Source organism: Mus caroli, unplaced genomic scaffold, assembly GCF_978045245.1.
Source record: "Mus caroli unplaced genomic scaffold, Mus_caroli_1 scaffold_6, whole genome shotgun sequence".
NCBI lineage: Eukaryota > Metazoa > Chordata > Mammalia > Rodentia > Muridae > Mus > Mus caroli.
In genome coordinates, this window is record NW_028227261.1 from 54,068,245 (window position 1) to 54,087,481 (window position 19,237).

The 19,237-nt window shown below is 44.2% G+C and overlaps 1 protein-coding gene across 1 annotated transcript; it reads right to left on the reverse strand.

Moving 5' to 3' along the window:
• Window positions 1-3,339: 3,339 nt before the first annotated feature.
• On the reverse strand, window positions 3,340-15,018 carry Leprot (leptin receptor overlapping transcript). Its single transcript, XM_021160434.2, has 4 exons — window positions 14,919-15,018; window positions 10,323-10,398; window positions 6,502-6,688; window positions 3,340-4,951 (listed from the first exon to the last, which is right to left on the reverse strand). The coding sequence occupies exons 1-4, from the start codon at window positions 14,932-14,934 to the stop codon at window positions 4,835-4,837; spliced, it is 396 nt and encodes a 131-aa protein (XP_021016093.1). The 5' UTR covers window positions 14,935-15,018; the 3' UTR covers window positions 3,340-4,834.
• Window positions 15,019-19,237: the final 4,219 nt, after the last annotated feature.

Below are 19,237 nucleotides of genomic sequence, written 5' to 3' on the forward strand. Positions count from 1 at the left end.
CTAGAGAACTGTGGCGGTGTCAGGGGGACAAGCAGAGTTTCAGGAGAGCTCTAAGAACTGGTATGTTGGGTAGAATATGGTGATAGAGGGAATGAAGTCTTGAGACAGAAGCCTGGTACATTCATGCTTATAAAGTGAATGGCCATCAGAGATAAATAGATGATAGCCAAAGCACAAGTAGTTAATAATTGCATGACAACTATTAGCACTGCTAAATTTTAGGTTTTTTTGGAGAGAGGAAAATGAATGCATGCATTTATTATTCACTAATTTAGAAGTGTGAGAAGGGTCGTAGCCTCCATTTTGGATAGTCAACATTGAAGAAACTCACTGCAATCTCCAAAGTGTGCTGTGCTCCACTGAACAGTCTCAAGTCTCCTACCTGACCTATATTCCCAGTGCTAAGGACAGAGAGTCCTTTCAAGACTGTTACCTATTAGTTTTTAGGGAACTGTTCTTTTTGGGGACCTTTATACTTGCACCCGCATTGCCAAGTTTCTGTTCCTAGTAACTGAACTGTGCAGCTGGTGAGGTAACACAAACAACTAACTTGTGACCTAGTTGCCCAAACCCACCTGTGAACATCAGATCCGACCTTCCCTAACATATAGAACATGAGGCCCAAGAGTTCCTTCTGTGTCCCTTCACATTTGGGTACACCTTTTCTGTGGTTAGATTTGTCTCCGTTTTCCAATACAGCACACTTTCTTCCATGTGTATGTGAATGCGTGCATAAATGTACATAGACCCAGATATGTGGGATACTTGTGGAGGCCAAAGTTAAGGTCAGTCATTTTCCTCTCCTGCTCTGCACTCTCCAACTGGGCTAGTCTGGCTAGCCCACTTCTTAAGTGTCCCGAGTGCTGGAATACTGGTGGGCCACTAGGCCGACTCAGCTTGTTATACAGTTGCCGAGAATCTGACCTCTGGTCTCACTTTGGTAGCAAGCTCTTTATCCACGGATGCATCTCTCCACCCCTTCGATAGAGTAGAGTCTGCATTAACCTGGTCTCTCTGTCTGCACCCACGTCTGCCTCCTCGCAAGGGAGACTGTTCTCAGGGCGACTGTCCCCAGTACAGTGGTAATGGATTCCTTCCAGGCAGACACGGCTTCCAGCACTGAGACCGTTCCTCTTCAACTAGTGTAAGAGCAGATCACAGCCAGTCAAGTTTATACCAAGATCATCTAGACAAAAGCACTGGAAAAGAAATCCTCTGGTTCTCCTACCAAATAGCATAATAGAATCTTAATTTAATGATGTGCATAAAAGCCTTCGCTGAAGTGTTAAGTGACAAGTGTTCACTTCATCCCACACCCTGCACCTGAGAGCAGACTCATGACCTTTGGTATCACGGTTGGGCTGCACACACCACCACTCTACCCTTGCAGCCTGGCTGTCTGGAAGCAAATCATAGGACTGTTGTAAACAAAGGGAATTCTCTAGGAAAAATGGAGAGACTAGAAACACACGGGTTACATTCATCTACACAATAAGGTGCCCAGACTGTAATTAAATACAATGTGTGGAAAATGCTAGCATCATTATAGACATTTTTGGTTCTATTAGGATACAAAATCTGATTTAGTCAGTTATGAGAAAGCACACTTTGTGATGTCGTCTGAGCACTCCTTTCAGAGTGTCAGAGGTGTCATGAACATAATGACATTTCAGCTTCTGGAAAATCCTCAGTGAGGAGATAAACTAAGAGGTAGATTTCTGGAGGTCTGTAAGAAACGCACCTGAGTTCCTCTGGGGGGAATCAAATAAACATCTAAGAACATGAAAGCAACTGAGAACCCGGGCCCAAGGAGAGGATGGGCTGTCCCATCCCAAACACTACCATGTACTCTACATGTTTGGGATGCTTGCTCTTTTGTTCTGTGACTGAGCACCAGGATGGAGGCACACTCACAAACACATGGCTGTGGCACGTGGGGTACCTGCTGGTGTGGACACCAGTTTCAGAAGGGGAAGGAAGAGAAGGTATCTATTCCTTCTGTGGAGAAACTGAATCAGATGACTTTCGACAGCACATGGTTTGTCAGCTGTGCCTGGAAAGCTGATTAATGGGGAGAAAGCGGGAGCGGGGGGTGGATAAAGTTTAAGTAGGAAGAGAGATGGGAGGAAGGACAGGGTAGGAAGAGGAAGTCATGAAACTCACAGGAAGGTGCCCAGACAGCAAGGGCCCCAGGAAGCAGAGTGAAAAGCAAGGAAGAAAGGCCTTGTTCTGAAAAAGAAGTGGAAACTCCCACTGTCTTCCTCCAAAACTTCTTCACACCTTTGGAACAGAATTCCTGTTCCACACTTGGGTAGAGACCTTCAGCCTCACAGGGCAGGGTCAACACAGCTTACCTGCTCCTGCCCACTCATAATAACTTGCCTGTGAAGGGTATTTTCCATTCTCCTATCAGCTAGTTGCTAGAATATGTCAGTCTTTGTCATGAGAATTCTTACTTGTGGGTAAATCTTGAAAGTGTATTCCCAATTTTACAAATGTAATCAATATGCTCAGAATTTATAAATATATTCTACAATATATGAATGGCTGCTGCTTGGAAGGGAAGAAAGACGCCCACCATTCTGATCAGGAAAAACTATAAATATTCCTATATGGCTAGCACTGCTTATAACACTTGGCACTGTGGAATAAACGCTTCTTTTAGACCCACAGCAAATCTAATAATAATCTGTCACTTCAAATACTTTCATTTTATGTGTGTATGGTGCATGTGTATGCATGTGCGTGCCGTGTGCATGCATGCATGAGTGTGTAGGTATCCACAGAGCCATAAGGCATTGGATACCTTGGAATTACTATTGAGTCAACTTATGTGGGTGCTGGGAACTGAACCCAGGTCCTCTGCAAGAACACCCAGTGCTCTTAACCACTGAGCCAGCTCTCCAGCCTCTCACGTACTCTTTATGTAGGTACCTTTCATCCTTCCAGAAATCAAATCAAGAGATAACTCTTAAGCCAGATATGGTCTATGTGCTTGAGGGTGAAAGAGAAGTATCTAGTGAGCTTAAAGGTAGCCTGGGCTACTGAGTAAGACCCTATCTTTAAAAGAGAAAAGGAAGAGGGGGAAAAAGCAATACTTTAAGCTCCTACATGAAAGCCATCTTGGTTCTTTGAGGTAATTAAACAACCAAGACACTTCCAAAAATAGTCAGATAAATTCATGGGGAAAGAAAAGTTATTACAGCCAACTGGACAGTCAAAATGGTATCACAGAGGTCCATTCTAAGACAGGATCACTACTCAGAACTGTCCGTTCCAAAGTGTTAAGAGATTGTCACTCATCTTTTACACAAGGTAAATGGAGATTAAAGATTTATGAAATGCAACTCTCCTTCAGTGTTAAAAGTCAAATTTATTACAATAGCAAGTGTCATGATTAAAAATGCCAGTTAAATGATCAAGTATCTAAATAATTTTTCTAATGTAAATACTAGAAATGACAACGCTAACAATTCTATTTGTACACAAAATATTCAAAACATAATGTCATGCACAAGGCCAAAATATAACATTGCACACTGTCCTCTGTCCGTTCACCTGCTGGTCCCAGCGTCACACCAGCCCTGGCCCGGATGCTGATTCCTTGGACCACAAGCCTCAAGGGAGAGTGCTCTGAACACTCATTAGTGAGCAGCATCAACGCTTAAACACCACTGATGGCATCCTGATTAGGTGTTTGTAGTTCTCACTTCCTTCTCCCAGTAGGCTCCAGATAAAAAAGATGAGCTAGAAAAACTGTTTATAAGAACCAAAATGATGTGGATCCCTGTGTTTCCTGGGGAGGTGGCATCAAGTTCAATATCAAGGATGAAAAGTGCACCAGCGTGTAACTTCAGTGACTCCCTCCCCTCTGCTCACTCTTGCCTCATACCCTTCAGGAGACCCACCACCAAGAGCAAACCAAATGCTGCATGGGGGATGGGAGGCACCATAGCAGGACAGGGAAGCACAGGCTCTTGAAGGGACATTTCCAAGAACTGTCTAACCTGCCCTCCACTTAAAGCAGGGACCATTCCAGCCAAGTTTCCCTCCTTGCACCCCAGAGGGGTTTTTTGGTTATTCTGTATCTTATTCTGAGCCATCAGTCACTGCCTTTTGGATGACGTTAGGACTTATCTGTTCCTGCCTAAGAACAGGTCCCCCAAATTTGAGGAACAACACAAGTATTATAGACTCGAACATGTTAGAAACACCTAAAGTCTCAACTCATTCACAGCACGGGGCAGGTGATTTTTTTTTTTTTTTTCTCTGCAAATGAGCATGCAACACCCTGAGAGGGCAGGGGAGCTATGATGCTTATTCCTCTACAACAAACCTTCTCACCCGTCAATATGCATGTGCCAAGTGTGCAATCTCATCAAAGGTACCCAGTCTGATGAGAGCTTCTGATCCCGCATCCCCAGTAGGCTCCTAGCAGATGCTGATGCTCTGTGTGGATGAGACTTCCTCTGAGATGAGTCTAAGTGTACAGGGAGAGCACCACCTATGTTTGGGCTGTAGGAGATCTGCCCCAGTGTCTCCTAAGCATATCCCAAGGCAAAAGGTTTAGACCCCCTGGATAAGTGAGCAGCTGTCTACAAGGCCATAGTAACAGGCTTTCTGGAAGCTAGAAGATAAAAATAATTCACTTTGAGTCAATGGAGTGACCTGTGTGCCAGGAGTGAAATTCATCTTTTGTTTACAACATCTTCCCTAAGATGATCATGATATAAAGGTATAAAAAAACTCAGCATATTCAAATCTGAAACACATGTGCACACATATACGTACAATACAAATTCTAAGACTCAATGCTTTCCATGGGGAGGAGGGGCTACCACTGTTCCCAACTGAAATCATCTCCTCTTCCAAAGACGAGGAAGAAGCCTTGAATTGTGAGGAAAATGACAGCGTTGCCGGCCAACACAAGACCACAGGCTCCCCACTTGATCTGAAACACAAGAGAAGGGTTAAGTCCTTTTCAGGTTGTATTCTTCTACATCAGACACCGCCACTGAAGCATGACACAAGGCTGCTAAGGGGCTAGGAATGTCATGGGTGGAGGACAGAGAACTTCCCTGTCATGTTTAATTGATTCCACAACGCTTGTTAATTAAGTCTAGTAGCATCCTTAACATTGTCCTGAGGAGACTCATCGTTGTTTTCAGTTTACAGTAACTGCCTCAAGAAAAACACACGGAGCAAGATTATCAGTGATCCAACATGTGGTGCAAATAGTTACACAGGCATCAACCTCTTTCACAAAGAACAGAAGTTGGAAAGTTACGAATCTGTTTGCTTCTTTTCTAGGCAAGATACACTTTAAACAATAATCCACAGCTGGGCAGATGGTTCTATGGGGGCATAGCTGGGGATGAGAGTGCCCTCTAGTGGGCATTTTTTCTTTTTTGCTTCAAGTTAACCAACAGAAACATCTATGAAAGCTTCTTCTCCAAACCCCACCACGAGGCTGAAGATAGGAAGACTCACCACGAACTTGAGGCTGGCGAGTGAGGCCAGAGCCACCTGTGTTCGGAGCATCAGCGTTCCTCAGTGCTTAAGTGAAGCTCAAGCTGAGGCAGCATTAGGGGCTCTGGCTGAGCAGCCTTCAGGGACCTTTCTGGCCTTGCTCTTATCTTCCCTTCTGCTTTAGCACATGACACTGTTCTTTATGCCACGCACTGCATTTTCACACTCGCGTGCTACTCCAACCACCTTCCCTACTTTAATCAGAATCCTACTTGGCCTTAGAGGCCCTTATCGAGCAGCAGCTGGCCTTTCTCTCTTGGTCCTCCTATGGAACTCTTATCAGCTTCCCTCCCCACATGTGGTATTCTTTAGCATGCATCCTCATCGGGCCACCATCATGTTCTCTGAGTGCTGACAGTGTAGAGTTTTTATTATTGGCATTTCATAAATAGCAGATGTCCATGAGATAGTTTCATATTAAATGAATAAACAAAATTGTACATTTCTGATGGCCAATGTGGTTGACAGGATAAAAACAAAAAGCAGGCAAATCAAAGAATCTGAATAAATTATAGCACAATCTTTGTTTGCCAGTCAAAAAACAAAAACCAAAACAAAAGCCCGCACTGGGTTACTCACTAGCTATCCCTCAGTACATCCCAGAGTTCCTGAGAAGTCAGTCCCTGGCTCCACTTTGATATGCCCTTCCTTCACTTTGTGATTGGGAAAGCCTTTGTACTGACTGACTCTATGGATCTGCCCCATGGTTTAAGAGGCAGGAATATAAGAATGACTATAGAGAATAACTTAATATGGAAAAAGCAAGACATCATATACTTTGACTAAAAGTTGTAAGAGAAACCAGGAAAGTATTCTGAAGCTATGATGGAAACTCTGACCAATAGGAGAGAGAAACGAAAGCTACAAACGGCTCCAAGGAGAGCCAAAGCAACGGAAATAAACTTGAGGCCTCAGACACAGGCCCTTGAAACAAACCCTGACCAGAGTAAAACAACAGAAAACAGAACTCACCACATTCACACGAGCAAGAATAACAGGAAGTCCAAAGGCAGAAACAACAATCCCAGTGGTGAAGAAATACGCCAGTTCCCGACAGGCACTGCTGGTCGCATCGGAGTCATATGTGACCCTTTTGGCAATGAAGTAGGGGATGGGAGAGATGACGTAGAAAATCAAGACGAACAGGGGCCAGTAAACGCTGTTGTCAGGGAACCCGGATGAAAGCCAAAAAGAAAGTTACATCTTAACTCAGAAGCATACTGTTGTTTCAACATCGCTATTTCAAATGTCTAAGTAAAAACATTAATCAATTATGAATATTAAAACATGCTACTTCTATCAAGCACAGATAAATATTCTTTACTTACTAATACATATGCACACTATATTAAGAAACAACTATTCAGTGTATGAGAAACAACTGTTTTATATGTTAGAGATCTGCAGGTTTTTGTCGTCAGGGGGAATGAACCAAGGACTTTGTACATACGAGGCAAGCACTCTACTGTTGAGCTGCATCCTGCATCACTGGCCCTGATGAGCAACTCTAAGGACAGAATCGTAAAAAGGCGCCTCTGCTTTCCCTACAGAACACAGTACAGTGGCTTACATGAGCTAGCTTCATGAAGATCTTTGAGTGCATGTATGCATGAAAGCTTCTAATGACTTAAAAGAGCCACAAATGAGGCTTCTTATCTGCTACCTTATGTCTGTTTCCTCCTCTATCCACTCTGGACCACCTCACCCTCATTCTCTGAACCTACAGCCAGCGAAATCTTCTCTCTACACACTCTGGTCTCAAGCCTGCCTTGGGCTCTTCTCACCGCTGTGTTCTTCCTGAAGGTGACCCCAGCTGATCCTTGCCTACAGCATTTCTCTACCTTTCTGCACAGCATCATTTGTGATCATTACAGCAGAGATATGATTTGTCTTAGTCAATCTCCATTTATCCCAGAGCCTAGAATGGGACATTCCATTTGCACTTGATGAAAAGGTAGGGAAAAAAGAGATTTAGTGTGGAAGGAATGAAAATGTACATTTGCTCGCTAGATGCACCCAACCCCACCTGTATTACAGTAGATTGCAAATATAATCTAACACAAAGCAAAACAACCTGCAGTTGCTAAGAATTCTCACTCCAACTGGGTGTTCCCTATAAATACTTTCAAAATAATGTTTCATTCTTGTTGTCTTCAGTGAGACACCCATTAAAGAAAATAACCCACCAGCCAGTCACTATCATAAACTCACAGAACAACAACAGACACACCATCAGCAGACGGTAATCATGCAGAGCCACCCACACAGCAAGCAGCACTGAGCCGGCTGGGGTGATGCCACAGATGTAGGAACTCAGTCAGGACGATAACCAGGAAGCAGAAGGGAGGGTCCCTCAGGCAAACTGACTCTGGATACAAACAAGGAATGTGGGCTCTTCATTTGAAACTCATTTGAAAGTGAAGAGATTCCAGAAATATATTCCAGAAATCAGCAGGAAGTACTGTTGCAAGAGCTATTAGGTGATGTCAGGACAAAGCCAGTGAGGAAGCAAGCTACAGAGAAGGGACATAACTGTCACCTGATGTCTCTCAGCAAAGAGCCCTGCACTCTTCCTAGAATACTGTGTCAGTTTCTGAGGCCCCCATGTAGATTAAGCCTTGAAGTAGTCTTTTCATATACAAATTTTAAACATAATATTATTTACAAAATGGGAAGGCCAAAGACTGGCAAACTCTTATCTGTCAGAGACCAAGCTAAGCGACCACAGGCCTTTTCAGCTCCACACTCTGCCTCTGAGATGCACAAGTAGAGCCTTAAACCCCTGGCCAGGCTGCCAACTGCTGATGCAGATGAAAATCCCAAGTTACTGTCACAAAGGCATAAAATGAGTTTCCTCGTGGTGGCAGTGATGTGTGCTGTTCTCATCTTACGGAGACATAGCACATTACAGGGAATTCAAACACCTGGATTCTATTAGTGCCATGGAACAACAGGGCAAGAGTCAGAGCAGAGAGCCACAGCCACGTCTGCCAGTTTCTGCTGTACAATCAGCAAGGTACTCTGGGCTTTGATACTCTGGGCTTTGGTTTTCAGTCAGGAAGGGGAATAAAATATCCCTAAACGATAATACAATAATAGCTGTGAAAACTCTGAACAAATGCTTTTGCTTACATCATGTTTAAACAATTTTCAAGATCACTTCTAACTCCACAGTAGATTTGAACTCAGCAACGTTTTTCTGGTTAGTTTCTTGCTAACTTGACACAAGCTAGAGTCATCTGAGAAGAGGGATTCTGACTTGAGAAAATACTTCCGTAAGTTTGGCCTATAGCAGCAGTCCTCAACCTATGTATAGGTCATGACCACTTTGCAGGATCGAATATCAGAGGACCTGTATATTATACAGCTTTATTACTATTCGTTGACAGTAGCAAAATTACAGTTATGAAGTGGCAACACAGTAATTTTATGGTGAGGGTTTGCTATAACATGAGGAACTAAAGGGCTGCAGCATTATGAAGGTTGAGAACCACCGGCCTCCAGGCCAGCCTCTAGGGCATTTTCTTGATTTATGATTGTTGTGGAAGGTCCAATCCACTCTGTGTGGTGCCATCCCAGCAAGTGGTCCCAGGGTGAGGAACAAGCCAGTGACTAGAATTCCTCCATGGCCTCTTTCAGTTCCTGCCTCCTCCAGTCCCTGACTTGACTTCCTGCCCTGACTTCCCTTTAAAATGAACTACAACTAAAAACTGAAATAAACTCTTTTTCACTAAGTTGCCTTTGGTCATGGTGTTTTATCCCAGCAACAGAAAACCTAGGACAGAGGTCACAATAACTGGCTCCAGCTGGTCTTAGTCACACATTTTAGGTCAAGGTGTTCAAGCCACTCACCTGCACAGCTGGTGGGAACTGGTTTGAGTCCTGATATCATTTTATAGAACCTACTGCCACCAATTTTGCTTCATCTATTACAGCGATCCCTTAGGGTTCCCTGACTCCAATCTCCTACCTAGCCTCACATTTGGGCTAATTCCTGTTGTCTGGGACAAATGATGTAACCTCCTCTACAATGCATATGATGCCCCAAAGAGGCATCTACCTGCTTGATTAATCCTCCTCAAGTGGGGTGTAGGAAGAAGGCTGCCAATTGTTCCCTATGCCTGGGATTCAGAGAAACTCGTTTACCCACTAAGTCTTTGCTTGTGAGAAATGCACATGTCCACTCTCTATGTTCCTCCTGACTACAACTTCAAGCTCCTGGGAGCAGGACTCATTCTCACACATGCAGCTGCTCCAGATTCAGAATGTAACAACTATTTATTAAATGAATATATCTTTTTTCTTTTTCTTGGAAAAGAGCTTTTCTCTACACAAATACACTGGTGTCTGAAGGGGTTGAATTCCTAACCTGGACTTCACCAACTCATACACTGCTGCATGGGCTGCACTGATCAGGCTTTGACAGGAACAGGAACAGAGACCCAGAAAGCAGCTCCCCTGAGAGCTGGGGAAATGGTTCAGTAGTAAGTGCTGACTGTGCAAACACAAAGACCTGAGTTCAAGCCCTAGTGCCCATGTAAAAAGTCTGATGCAGCGGTGCACACCTGAAGCCCCAGCACTGGGGAGGAAGAGGCGGGAGGACCCCCATAGCTCACTACCCTGTCTGGCCAAATGAGCAAGCTCCAAGTTCACTTAGACCCTCAGTCTCAAAACAGTAAGGTGGGAAACATAAGGGTAGAAGAAGAGACAGAGAAAGACACATCACCTCCACACACAACTGCACACAGACACGGACACACATACATTATGATTTCTTTTTCAAGACAACTTACCCATAGTCCTCCAAGGCACATCCCAGCATAAGAAAAGTCAGCCCAATTGCCCCACTGAAGGAGAGCGCCACGAGAGCTGTAGAAAACACAACCACAGGTTCAAGGTTCTAGTCGGTAGTCAGTTAGGGGAGACAGGTCCAGAAAGCACTGATGGGCCCAGAGTTTTGTTTAGGGGATGACAAATGTCATGGGGCTAGAGGGCAGCAATGGCAGCATGACCTTGAAAAGATGATAAAGCATTTTACATTCTAAAAGGCTGAGTTTATGGCATATGAATATATTTCAACACATTTTCACTTAAAGAGGTGCAAGGGGCTGGCAGATGGCTCAGCAGATAAAGGCACCTGCTGCCAAGCCTTGGGACCTGAGTTCAGTCTCCAGGACTCACATGGTAGAAGAAGAAACCATCTCCGGCAGGTAGGCTGTCTTCTAACCTCCACAGGTGTGCATACCCCCCACCCCACCCCCCGCACATAAAGTTTGAATATAAAATATACGAAAGCAAATGGAACAATTGACTTATTTCATTAACTGATTTACATCTGACTATCAAATGAATACAACCTATATAACTGAATGTCTATGTACCTTTTAAATCTTCCAACTTGAGATTCTCGTGCCTCCATAGCTCAATGGCCAGGATAATGGGCAGGCACAACCATATTAAGAGGTCCTTAGATTTAGCTGAGGACATGGTGGTAGAGTTCTTTTGACAGAATCAATGTCCTAACATGAGAGAAACAAACTACAGCTCTCTTTTTCTGCTCTGTCTCTTCCTAGCCTTCAGAACTCAGGATTAATTCATTTAGCCTAACAGTTTCTGGTTCATTTGGTATAGTAGCCCAAAGTGATTAAGATTCCTGCCTCTGTCTACCACTTTACCACCAAAGGTGGAAAGATCTCTTGTCACCCCAGCAGCTTGCCACTACTACATGGGTTCTCTCTATATTTGCCAGACGAGGACAGTCAGTCAGCCAAGCTTGTCAACAGCGGTGAAGGGAACTCACAACTGTAGGCAGTTATGCTGACACCTTCTGAACGCTGACTGCTCTCTTTCCCTGATTAGATCCCAAATGGTCTCCACGTGCTCAAACCACAATTACTTCAAGTATTGGAAGAGTGCCTCCATGCTTTCATAGGAAACAATTCCCAACGAGCATCTACTGTATCTATTCCCTACCCACACTGAACTCACATCTGAACATATGAATTTGCCCTTTCCACTTTGCTATGTGAAGCCCATCAGGTGGACTCTCAGTCACCAAATGGTTTCAGATAGTCATTCTGCAACCAGTTGGTTGTATGACTTCAGGCAGCTGGATCTCTCTGAGCCTAGTTTCTTACTTGCAAAATGACAAAGATGGTCCCATTTCACTGGGTTTATGGAAATTAGGTTAGGTAATCTATACACAGTGCTTGGCAAAAGAGGCTCAACCAATGCTGGCTATGGGAGGTCTCCACTCACCTAGCTATAGTATTTGATAAAATGATATCTCAAAGCACAAGACATTGGATCATTTCAATTTTCTTCTGAAAATCCCTAATATAATTAGTCACTGACTAATTAAGATTTTTTGTTGTTGTTGCTGCTTTCTCTTAAGATATTTAGGGAAGCTGTTTAATAGAAAGATACTAATATCCCTTCCAAGAAACCTGGTGAATACAGATGTCAGGAGATGACGAAGGAATTTCTATATTAATTTGTATCTTTTCCTCTTAATATGGTATTCTTTAATGGACAAATACTTACAGTTCCGAAGTTGCCTGGCCTTTCCCTTGTAGCCCTGACCCTTCTCTGTATCAGACCTACCTACAACATTCGCTCTTTCAGCTGTGAACCTACAGCATGCGAACCACAGACCTACTTCTTCTTTCTGTTCCCAAACCATCTCTCAAATTTCACAACTTTATTTCTGCTGGTTGCCTTCAAGCCATGTGTGTGTGTGTGTTTAGAAATTGTATTCCTGACTACCCCCTCTCTTCTCAAACTGAGTATATGATCAATGGGGGTGTATATTGCTACATCACATGTAAACAGGACAATCTTATGAAATCAGTATTCTCCTTCCACCTTCCCATAGGCTCCCGGGGTTGAATTGAGATCACTGGGCTTGTTTGCAAGCCTTTACCTGCTAAGCCATCTTGCCAGCACATTGCCATTTCTTAATTACAGTAGGAGTTAACCAACAATTCAAGCCCATCTCTTTTCGCTTCACACATGACTGCTGAAAAGTTGAGTTCAACCCAAAGTTCCCAGAACAAGGGCCAAGCCATATGCAAGGCTCCAGCCCACAAGATATCCTAAGAACTCCACTTCTAATCTGGACTAGGGTGCCACAGAGCCAAAGCCAAGAAGGACCTCAAACCCAACATGTAAAGTAACCTCCTTCTCCTACTCCACCCCCACCCTCCCAAACACATGCTTCCCTTGAAGACCAATCTTAGAGGGCTGAAACCATAGCTATGCTCTATAGCAAATCAAAATAACTCATTTTACCAAGACTTCATTCAAAACTACTGTCTCCTCTTGAACTCTGTGCAGGGTAGCCAGTATGTATGCTCGCTGTCTGCTACCAAACTGAGCCTCTTCCAGTCCTTCCTCCACATACATCATTAGGTACTTGTGTGTGTTACCCATTGCAAATTTGTTCACAGCCTGCATGTTGTCACTAGAGGCTCACTACCATCTGACCCCTACCTTCTCCAGCTTCAATCCTCCCTACTCTGCCTCCAAGAGCCTGTGAAAATGAGAAGAATAAGATGTGTTCTGTCATGGCCTCTGCCCCAGTCATGAATATATCCTGATCTTAACCCAAGCCTTACAGAGTCCTGTAAATTCAGTGTAACTATTGCCTCTTTTATTTCCCCCATAGAGTGGTCATTCATATTAGCTTCACATCGAACTACTACAATCTGGGTGACTCTGAACAAAGGGAATGAATTCTCTCGGTTCTGAAGGCCAGGCTTCTGAAATTAAGGCGTCTCTGAAGAGAACAAGCTTCCTTGCCCACAGTGCTGCTAGGTCTATACTACTGCTTGGCTTGCAGCTACGGCACTCCAGTTTCTCTTACTTTTTAAAAAATTACTTATTTAGGCTTATCTATCTACTTGTAGCCATGCACCATGAGTTGGTTCTCTCCTTCACCCAGGTAAATCCTAGGGATCAAACGCAGGTCTTAAGGCTCGACAGCAAGTGCCTTTCCTACCAAGCCATCTTGGGGCCCTCTGCTTCAGTCCTTACTTTGTGCTTTCCCCCCTTATCTGAAGGACAAAACACAAGGCAACCTTAGATTGATAACATCTGCTATTTGCAAATAAGGCCACACCCTCATTTGGCAGCAGGGAGTTACAACTTAAAACATATCTTTTGGAGCAACATGATTCACTCCACTATATTATCTCTATGTTCTCAACTGTCTCAGAGCACACATCATTTTCTTACACAGCAATATAATTATTTGCGGCAATCAACTCAGTCCAAACTTCTCACTTATCTTTTATCCCAAGTCTCCAGCATAGTTTCTCAATAACAGCTGAATTATGGGCAAAGTTTTACTTCCTTGTGCTCTTGTCTACTTCATAGCCTTTGTTCCTTTTCACTACATAGGCACATAAATTACTGTTGCTACTTTGTACTTTCTGTCTAGGACTGAACACCCTGTAGTAGTGAGACACAATTTTACATGCTTTCTACACTGTCTTCAAATGGATACATCATACAGTGGACATTGCCCAAGTAAACCATTTTACTTTGATTTGAAATACAAAAGTCCCCCCAAAATGGTTAGCTATGTGTTACTAGTTGTTCACAGATAAATGTACAGTGCATCCACATGAGTATACACTGTATCCATCTTACAGTGGTGAGTGGGAAGGTCTTTGTGGATAGTTTTCAAAGAAAGGAAGTCCAACACTGAGATAAATTAAGTCTTTTCTGTGCGGATGACCAGAAATCCAAATACCAGGAAGCCTTCCAGTAACTTCGTCCCCACCCAACGCCCAATGCTCTGCATTCACACAGATCAGGGTGATAATCTTTCGGTACCCTCCTTTCATCACCATTCAAGAACACAAATAGCACATACTGCTCTGTTCACAGACCAGTAAACACTCAAGAAAAGTCTTGTTAAAATCCCATCTAATTGCAGCCCCAAGGTTGCGTCGAATAGGGTATTTCTGGTTACTTTCCAAAGTGCCACACGCCCGAAATTACTCTGCCCAGCGAGAAAAACCGTAAGGGAACAACAGGACCAAGTTTCCAACACACATCCTGGACACAAAGGCTCCTCTGTAAGCCACAGGAAACAGCGGCGGGGCAGGAAGGTGAGGATGTGGGACCCTGATGTGACCTACGGAGAACTGAAAAGCCCAGGGGACCACTGTGGAACGTACAGCCCACGGGAGAAGCCCCCGCCTGGGAACTGACGGGCGTGGGCGTGGGCGCGAGCGTTTATAGGCTCCGCGAAACACCTCTGCCGCGCATCCGGGAGGCCGCGGTCTGCAGGAGCTCGCACTCCCGCACACTGGCTGCTCGCCATGCAGCCTGGAGCCAGGAGCGACCCCACCCACTAGCCGCGGGCGAGGGTCGCAGTGTACCTTTAACGCCCGCCATGTCTCTGGAGCTGGGGCTGTCGCTGCTTCCGGCTTTCTCCAAAAGCCGCCCACACCCAGACTAGCCAGGGCCGGCGCGCGAATCCAAAGCCTGGCCCGCCCCCTGACGGTATTGACTCCCTACCCAACCAACGGAGCCCCGCCCCTTCGTTAGGCCCCGCCCCTGATTTTAGACTCCGCCCCCATCCCGTGGTTTCCCGCCCCCAGAAGCCTAATCCCACCATCCAAGCAGAACCTGATTCCTACTGGTTTAGAATTCTGCCAATCACAACCTCACACCCAATTATGCCAGATTCTGCCCTACAGTCACTCAGTATTTCCTATACTGGTTCTGATCCCTGCCACTCTGAGCTCCTCCTCTGTCGGGCATGGCTCCGCTCCGCCCACAGTTCGGCCACTCTGGCACATAATCCTGCCTCCAGCTCATGGAGACCCTCCCCCAACGCCCTCCTCCACTTCGTGGACTCCGCCCCCAGTTGGCAGAGCTCAGTCCCTGCCAGCACGAACTCCTCCGCCATGCAGAACTCCGCCCCATTGGACTGATCCCACCTCCACCACTCATAGCTCGGACTCTACTGGTCCTACTTCCTGCCACTCAGAACTTCATTCCAGTAGTCTCCCAGTTTGCTCAGCACCGCCCCGCTGGCCCGGAACTCCGCTCCTAGTCTCAACCCCCTCCCACTTTGATTACCTCAGAATAACTCCTTTATTTTAACTCTTCGGGGGATCCTGGATTCTGAGACATCTCAACCCTGTTTCTCAATCTGGGGTCCAGCCCTTCCTCACTGTCGTGACTTGGGGCCCAGGCTCTGCCTCAGGAGATTCTAGATGCTCACCATCACCCTGGCTGGCTGCTAGGAAACTTGCCTGAAAGGACTGGTGGAAAAAGTGGGGCACGGGATAAGAATGGGGGGAAGATACCTTCCAGGAAGACTCTTCCCATGTGACTGTGTGGTTTGTTTTGAGAGTGTGTGGCTGGTATAGTAGAGATCGGGGGTGAGTGACAGCACCAGAAATCAGGATTAGAGACATCCCTATGTAAGATCTTTGACGTTTGTATAGATTTGCTTGCTTTGTAGCTAGCTACATTAACATTTTGTGTAAACTACCGCGACCATCTATCCCCTTCATTCATTACAAACTCTGTGGGTCCGAATTTCTCTAGGTCCTTAAATAAACGCGGGCCTGCAAATAACTAAGGCCAATTTTCACTCCTCCAGAGCCATCTTATTCTTACCTTCTTCAGTGGAATCGTCATCTTAGAAACCATCCAGTAGTCCAAGTCCTCTACAGAAAGCAGTTCGGAAAGAATAGGAACTGAACCAAACAGCTCTTTAGACAAGGTTAGAAAGTCAAAACCCACGAAGTTCTACACTTAAAAGAAAAAGAAAATATGTATATACATATATATGTATATACACACACATATATATATATGCTTAATCTGCTAAGAACCTAGTATACAATCAGTGATTCTGAGAGGCACATTTGCATAACTTACCACAATAGAGCAATTGTTCTCCTCTAGACTGTTAATACTATTGTAACCATTACAACAAGTTAAGCCATTGTACCATTGTGAGTGTGTACAGGATGAACCTTGTACACAGGGTCTGCAGTGTCAGGCATGTGCCAGCATCATGGACAACGTACATGGTGAAAATGGGGAATTATGGTACCTATAAAATCACTCAGAAAATTGCTCTGCCAAACCTGTGTTTTTAACTTCTCCTTTATAAGCACTGAGATCTGTTAGTGAGGAGGTAGGTTTTTCCCACCTTAAATGAAGAGATTATATGATGTAAACCATCCCACTCTCCTTCCATCCTCAACCACACTATTTGTTTCTCTCTGACTGCTTTCTGCCAACAACAACTGTCCTTTCAGTTCACTGAGTACTTTACCTGAGAAAGTGGACTTTTCCTGTGCCAGATGTTGCACCAAAAACCATCCTACTCACCAATTCCACATTTCCACAAGAAGAAAAGCCACTGGAACCTGCATCTCCCTCCAACCAGATCCCTCCTATGTTACTCAACTGTTTAAGACCTGGGCCACTGTCTGACTGCCTATGACTAGAGTAGAGTCCTTAAGATGAATCTGAGGGTTTCCTCCTTGAGTTCAAGTATCAAAGGCTATGAACTAGATTTTATTATCACCACTTTACAGTTGGTGTAAGGTTTGTATATGCTTGGCCCAGGGAGTGACCCTATTACGAGGTGTGGCCTTGTTGGAGTAGTTGACTTGCCTTGGTCACGGTGACTGTTCACAGCAGTAAAACCCTAACTAAGACAGTTGGTAAAACTCAAGCTCAAATAGTGACACAGAACAGGAAAGCTGAGACCAAGTCTTGAAAGACTAATGCAATTAATCAGTTGCTTTCTTCTCATAGTAGATCTTATGCCCAGAGGAGGCAGGGGTTGACAGTGAGGAGAAACAACAGTAAAACCTTATCTTAAGAGAGTTCAAAGCAATTCATTGATTTCATATTAATATACATCTTTACTAGTGTCTCACCTATAGTATATACCAAGGGTTGATTATATTAACTCTGGGAACAAAAAAGGGGCCATTCCTTTACCATTCATAAAGTTTCATGGCCAATACAACTATAGCAAAAGGCAGGTTACAACATAAAAATCATAGCAAATTTATTTGATCATAGTTTAAAATGACACAGGAGCCTGCAGGCTGAAGAAGACTCAAGAAGTCTATGTGTACTGTGCATTCTTAAGTTTAGGTTTGATGAAGCATTGACAGCCACACAGAAATATTATGGGCCAGAAAGAGTCTGGCCTAACAGTAATGGAGTAAGAGGGGAATCCAAAGGGTCTGTCTATTCATTCTTCTTGGTTGCTCTGTGCAGTGCTCCTTCCAGATATGGCACAAGACCCTTCCGGGAAAAGAGACCTTGTGATCTACAGAGAATGAGAGAGGTCTTCAGGTGACCAACTCTTATGGCAAAAGGGAGAAGACTGGGAGTGAGTTTCGTTTTTACATCTGGCTTTGGGGAAAAGGTGTGGTTTCGATGACCTGCCTTGACAAAGATGAATTCTAGTCTCTATGATCTGCCTAGAAAAGAATGAGAGATACAAGAAAGGAAGAAGGGAGGTAGGAGAAATTTTGGTTCTGGAATCTGTAGTTTGTAGTCATTTTCTGAGCCCTGACATAGCAAATATTAGTAAGTTTACAATAAATAAATAGTATCACCTCTCCCTAGTCCACAGAAAATACCCTTCTCAAACTCCAGATCTTACAGGGCCATACATGTAAGGTCACAACAAGGGAGCACATCTGCCCCAGAGGAGGCTCTAAGGGCACAGTGCATCCTAAACAGAATTGTGCTATGACACTAACAGAAACCAGCATCTGCCATTTTCTACACCCAGATCTCACCCCACCCCAAGGAGACTGGTAGAAGTGTCAAGGGGTGAGGTGTTCCCAGCAGACTTTCCTATTCCTGGAGCCGTTTCTGAACCTGAGGGCTCCATGTATTTCCAGCTCCAAAACCATCAGTGTGGCACCTAGTCTTATTTATCATTAGCAGTAGTGATAGTTACTGGCTAGTATCTGAGGTAATACTGTACACACATGGTGCCTAGTAAGACCTGTAAGGAATCTATTTTACAAATGATAAAATCACGACTCAGAGTTTAAAGTATTTGTCAATATAACAGATATTAAGTAGGAAAAAAAATCAGTATTCATAGATACACTTTTAGTTTCAAACCAACATATATCACCATTCCACAAACTTTATGGCTTATTTTTAGGATAGTTTTAAAAAAAACTCTTGATTTGACCTGCATTTTCTAAGCTGGTGTTTCCATCATGGAAAATGTCTTGAACTAGGATAACATCCTCTGGAATTCAACTTTTGTGCTGACTTCTTACCCAGTGTGGTCTCACCAGTAGCACTAGTACTGACCTGAGCCACCAGAGCAGTGGTTCTCAGCCTGTGGGTTGTGGCTCCCACAGATATTTCATATCAGATATTTATATCACAGCTCATAAAAGTAGCAAAATTACAGCTACACAGTAGCAAGGAAATAATTTCATGGTTGGAGGAATCAATACAACACGAGGAAATGCATTAAAGGGTCACAGAGTTAGGAAGCTTGAAAACCACTGGTCTGGACACATAAGCAAAGCTGTGCCTCAAATGCTCTGGAATGGTGTGTCTACAAATGTGCATATGTTCTCTCTGTCCTCAGGCATAAAAATATCCAACATTTCTGCTCCACGGTAAATCAGCCTCTCGGACTCAGCACACAAACATGTGGCTGGAAACATTCATATCCTAG

Bases quoted from the DNA above. Each gene is read 5' to 3' on its own strand.
- Leprot (XM_021160434.2), bottom strand. The intron at 6,689-10,322 runs GTAAGTTGTCTT...CCCTGACAACAG, and splicing joins TGTGCCTTGGAGGACTATGG to CGTTTACTGGCCCCTGTTCG. The intron at 4,952-6,501 runs GTGAGTTCTGTT...CTTGTGTTTCAG, and splicing joins TTCTTGCTCGTGTGAATGTG to ATCAAGTGGGGAGCCTGTGG.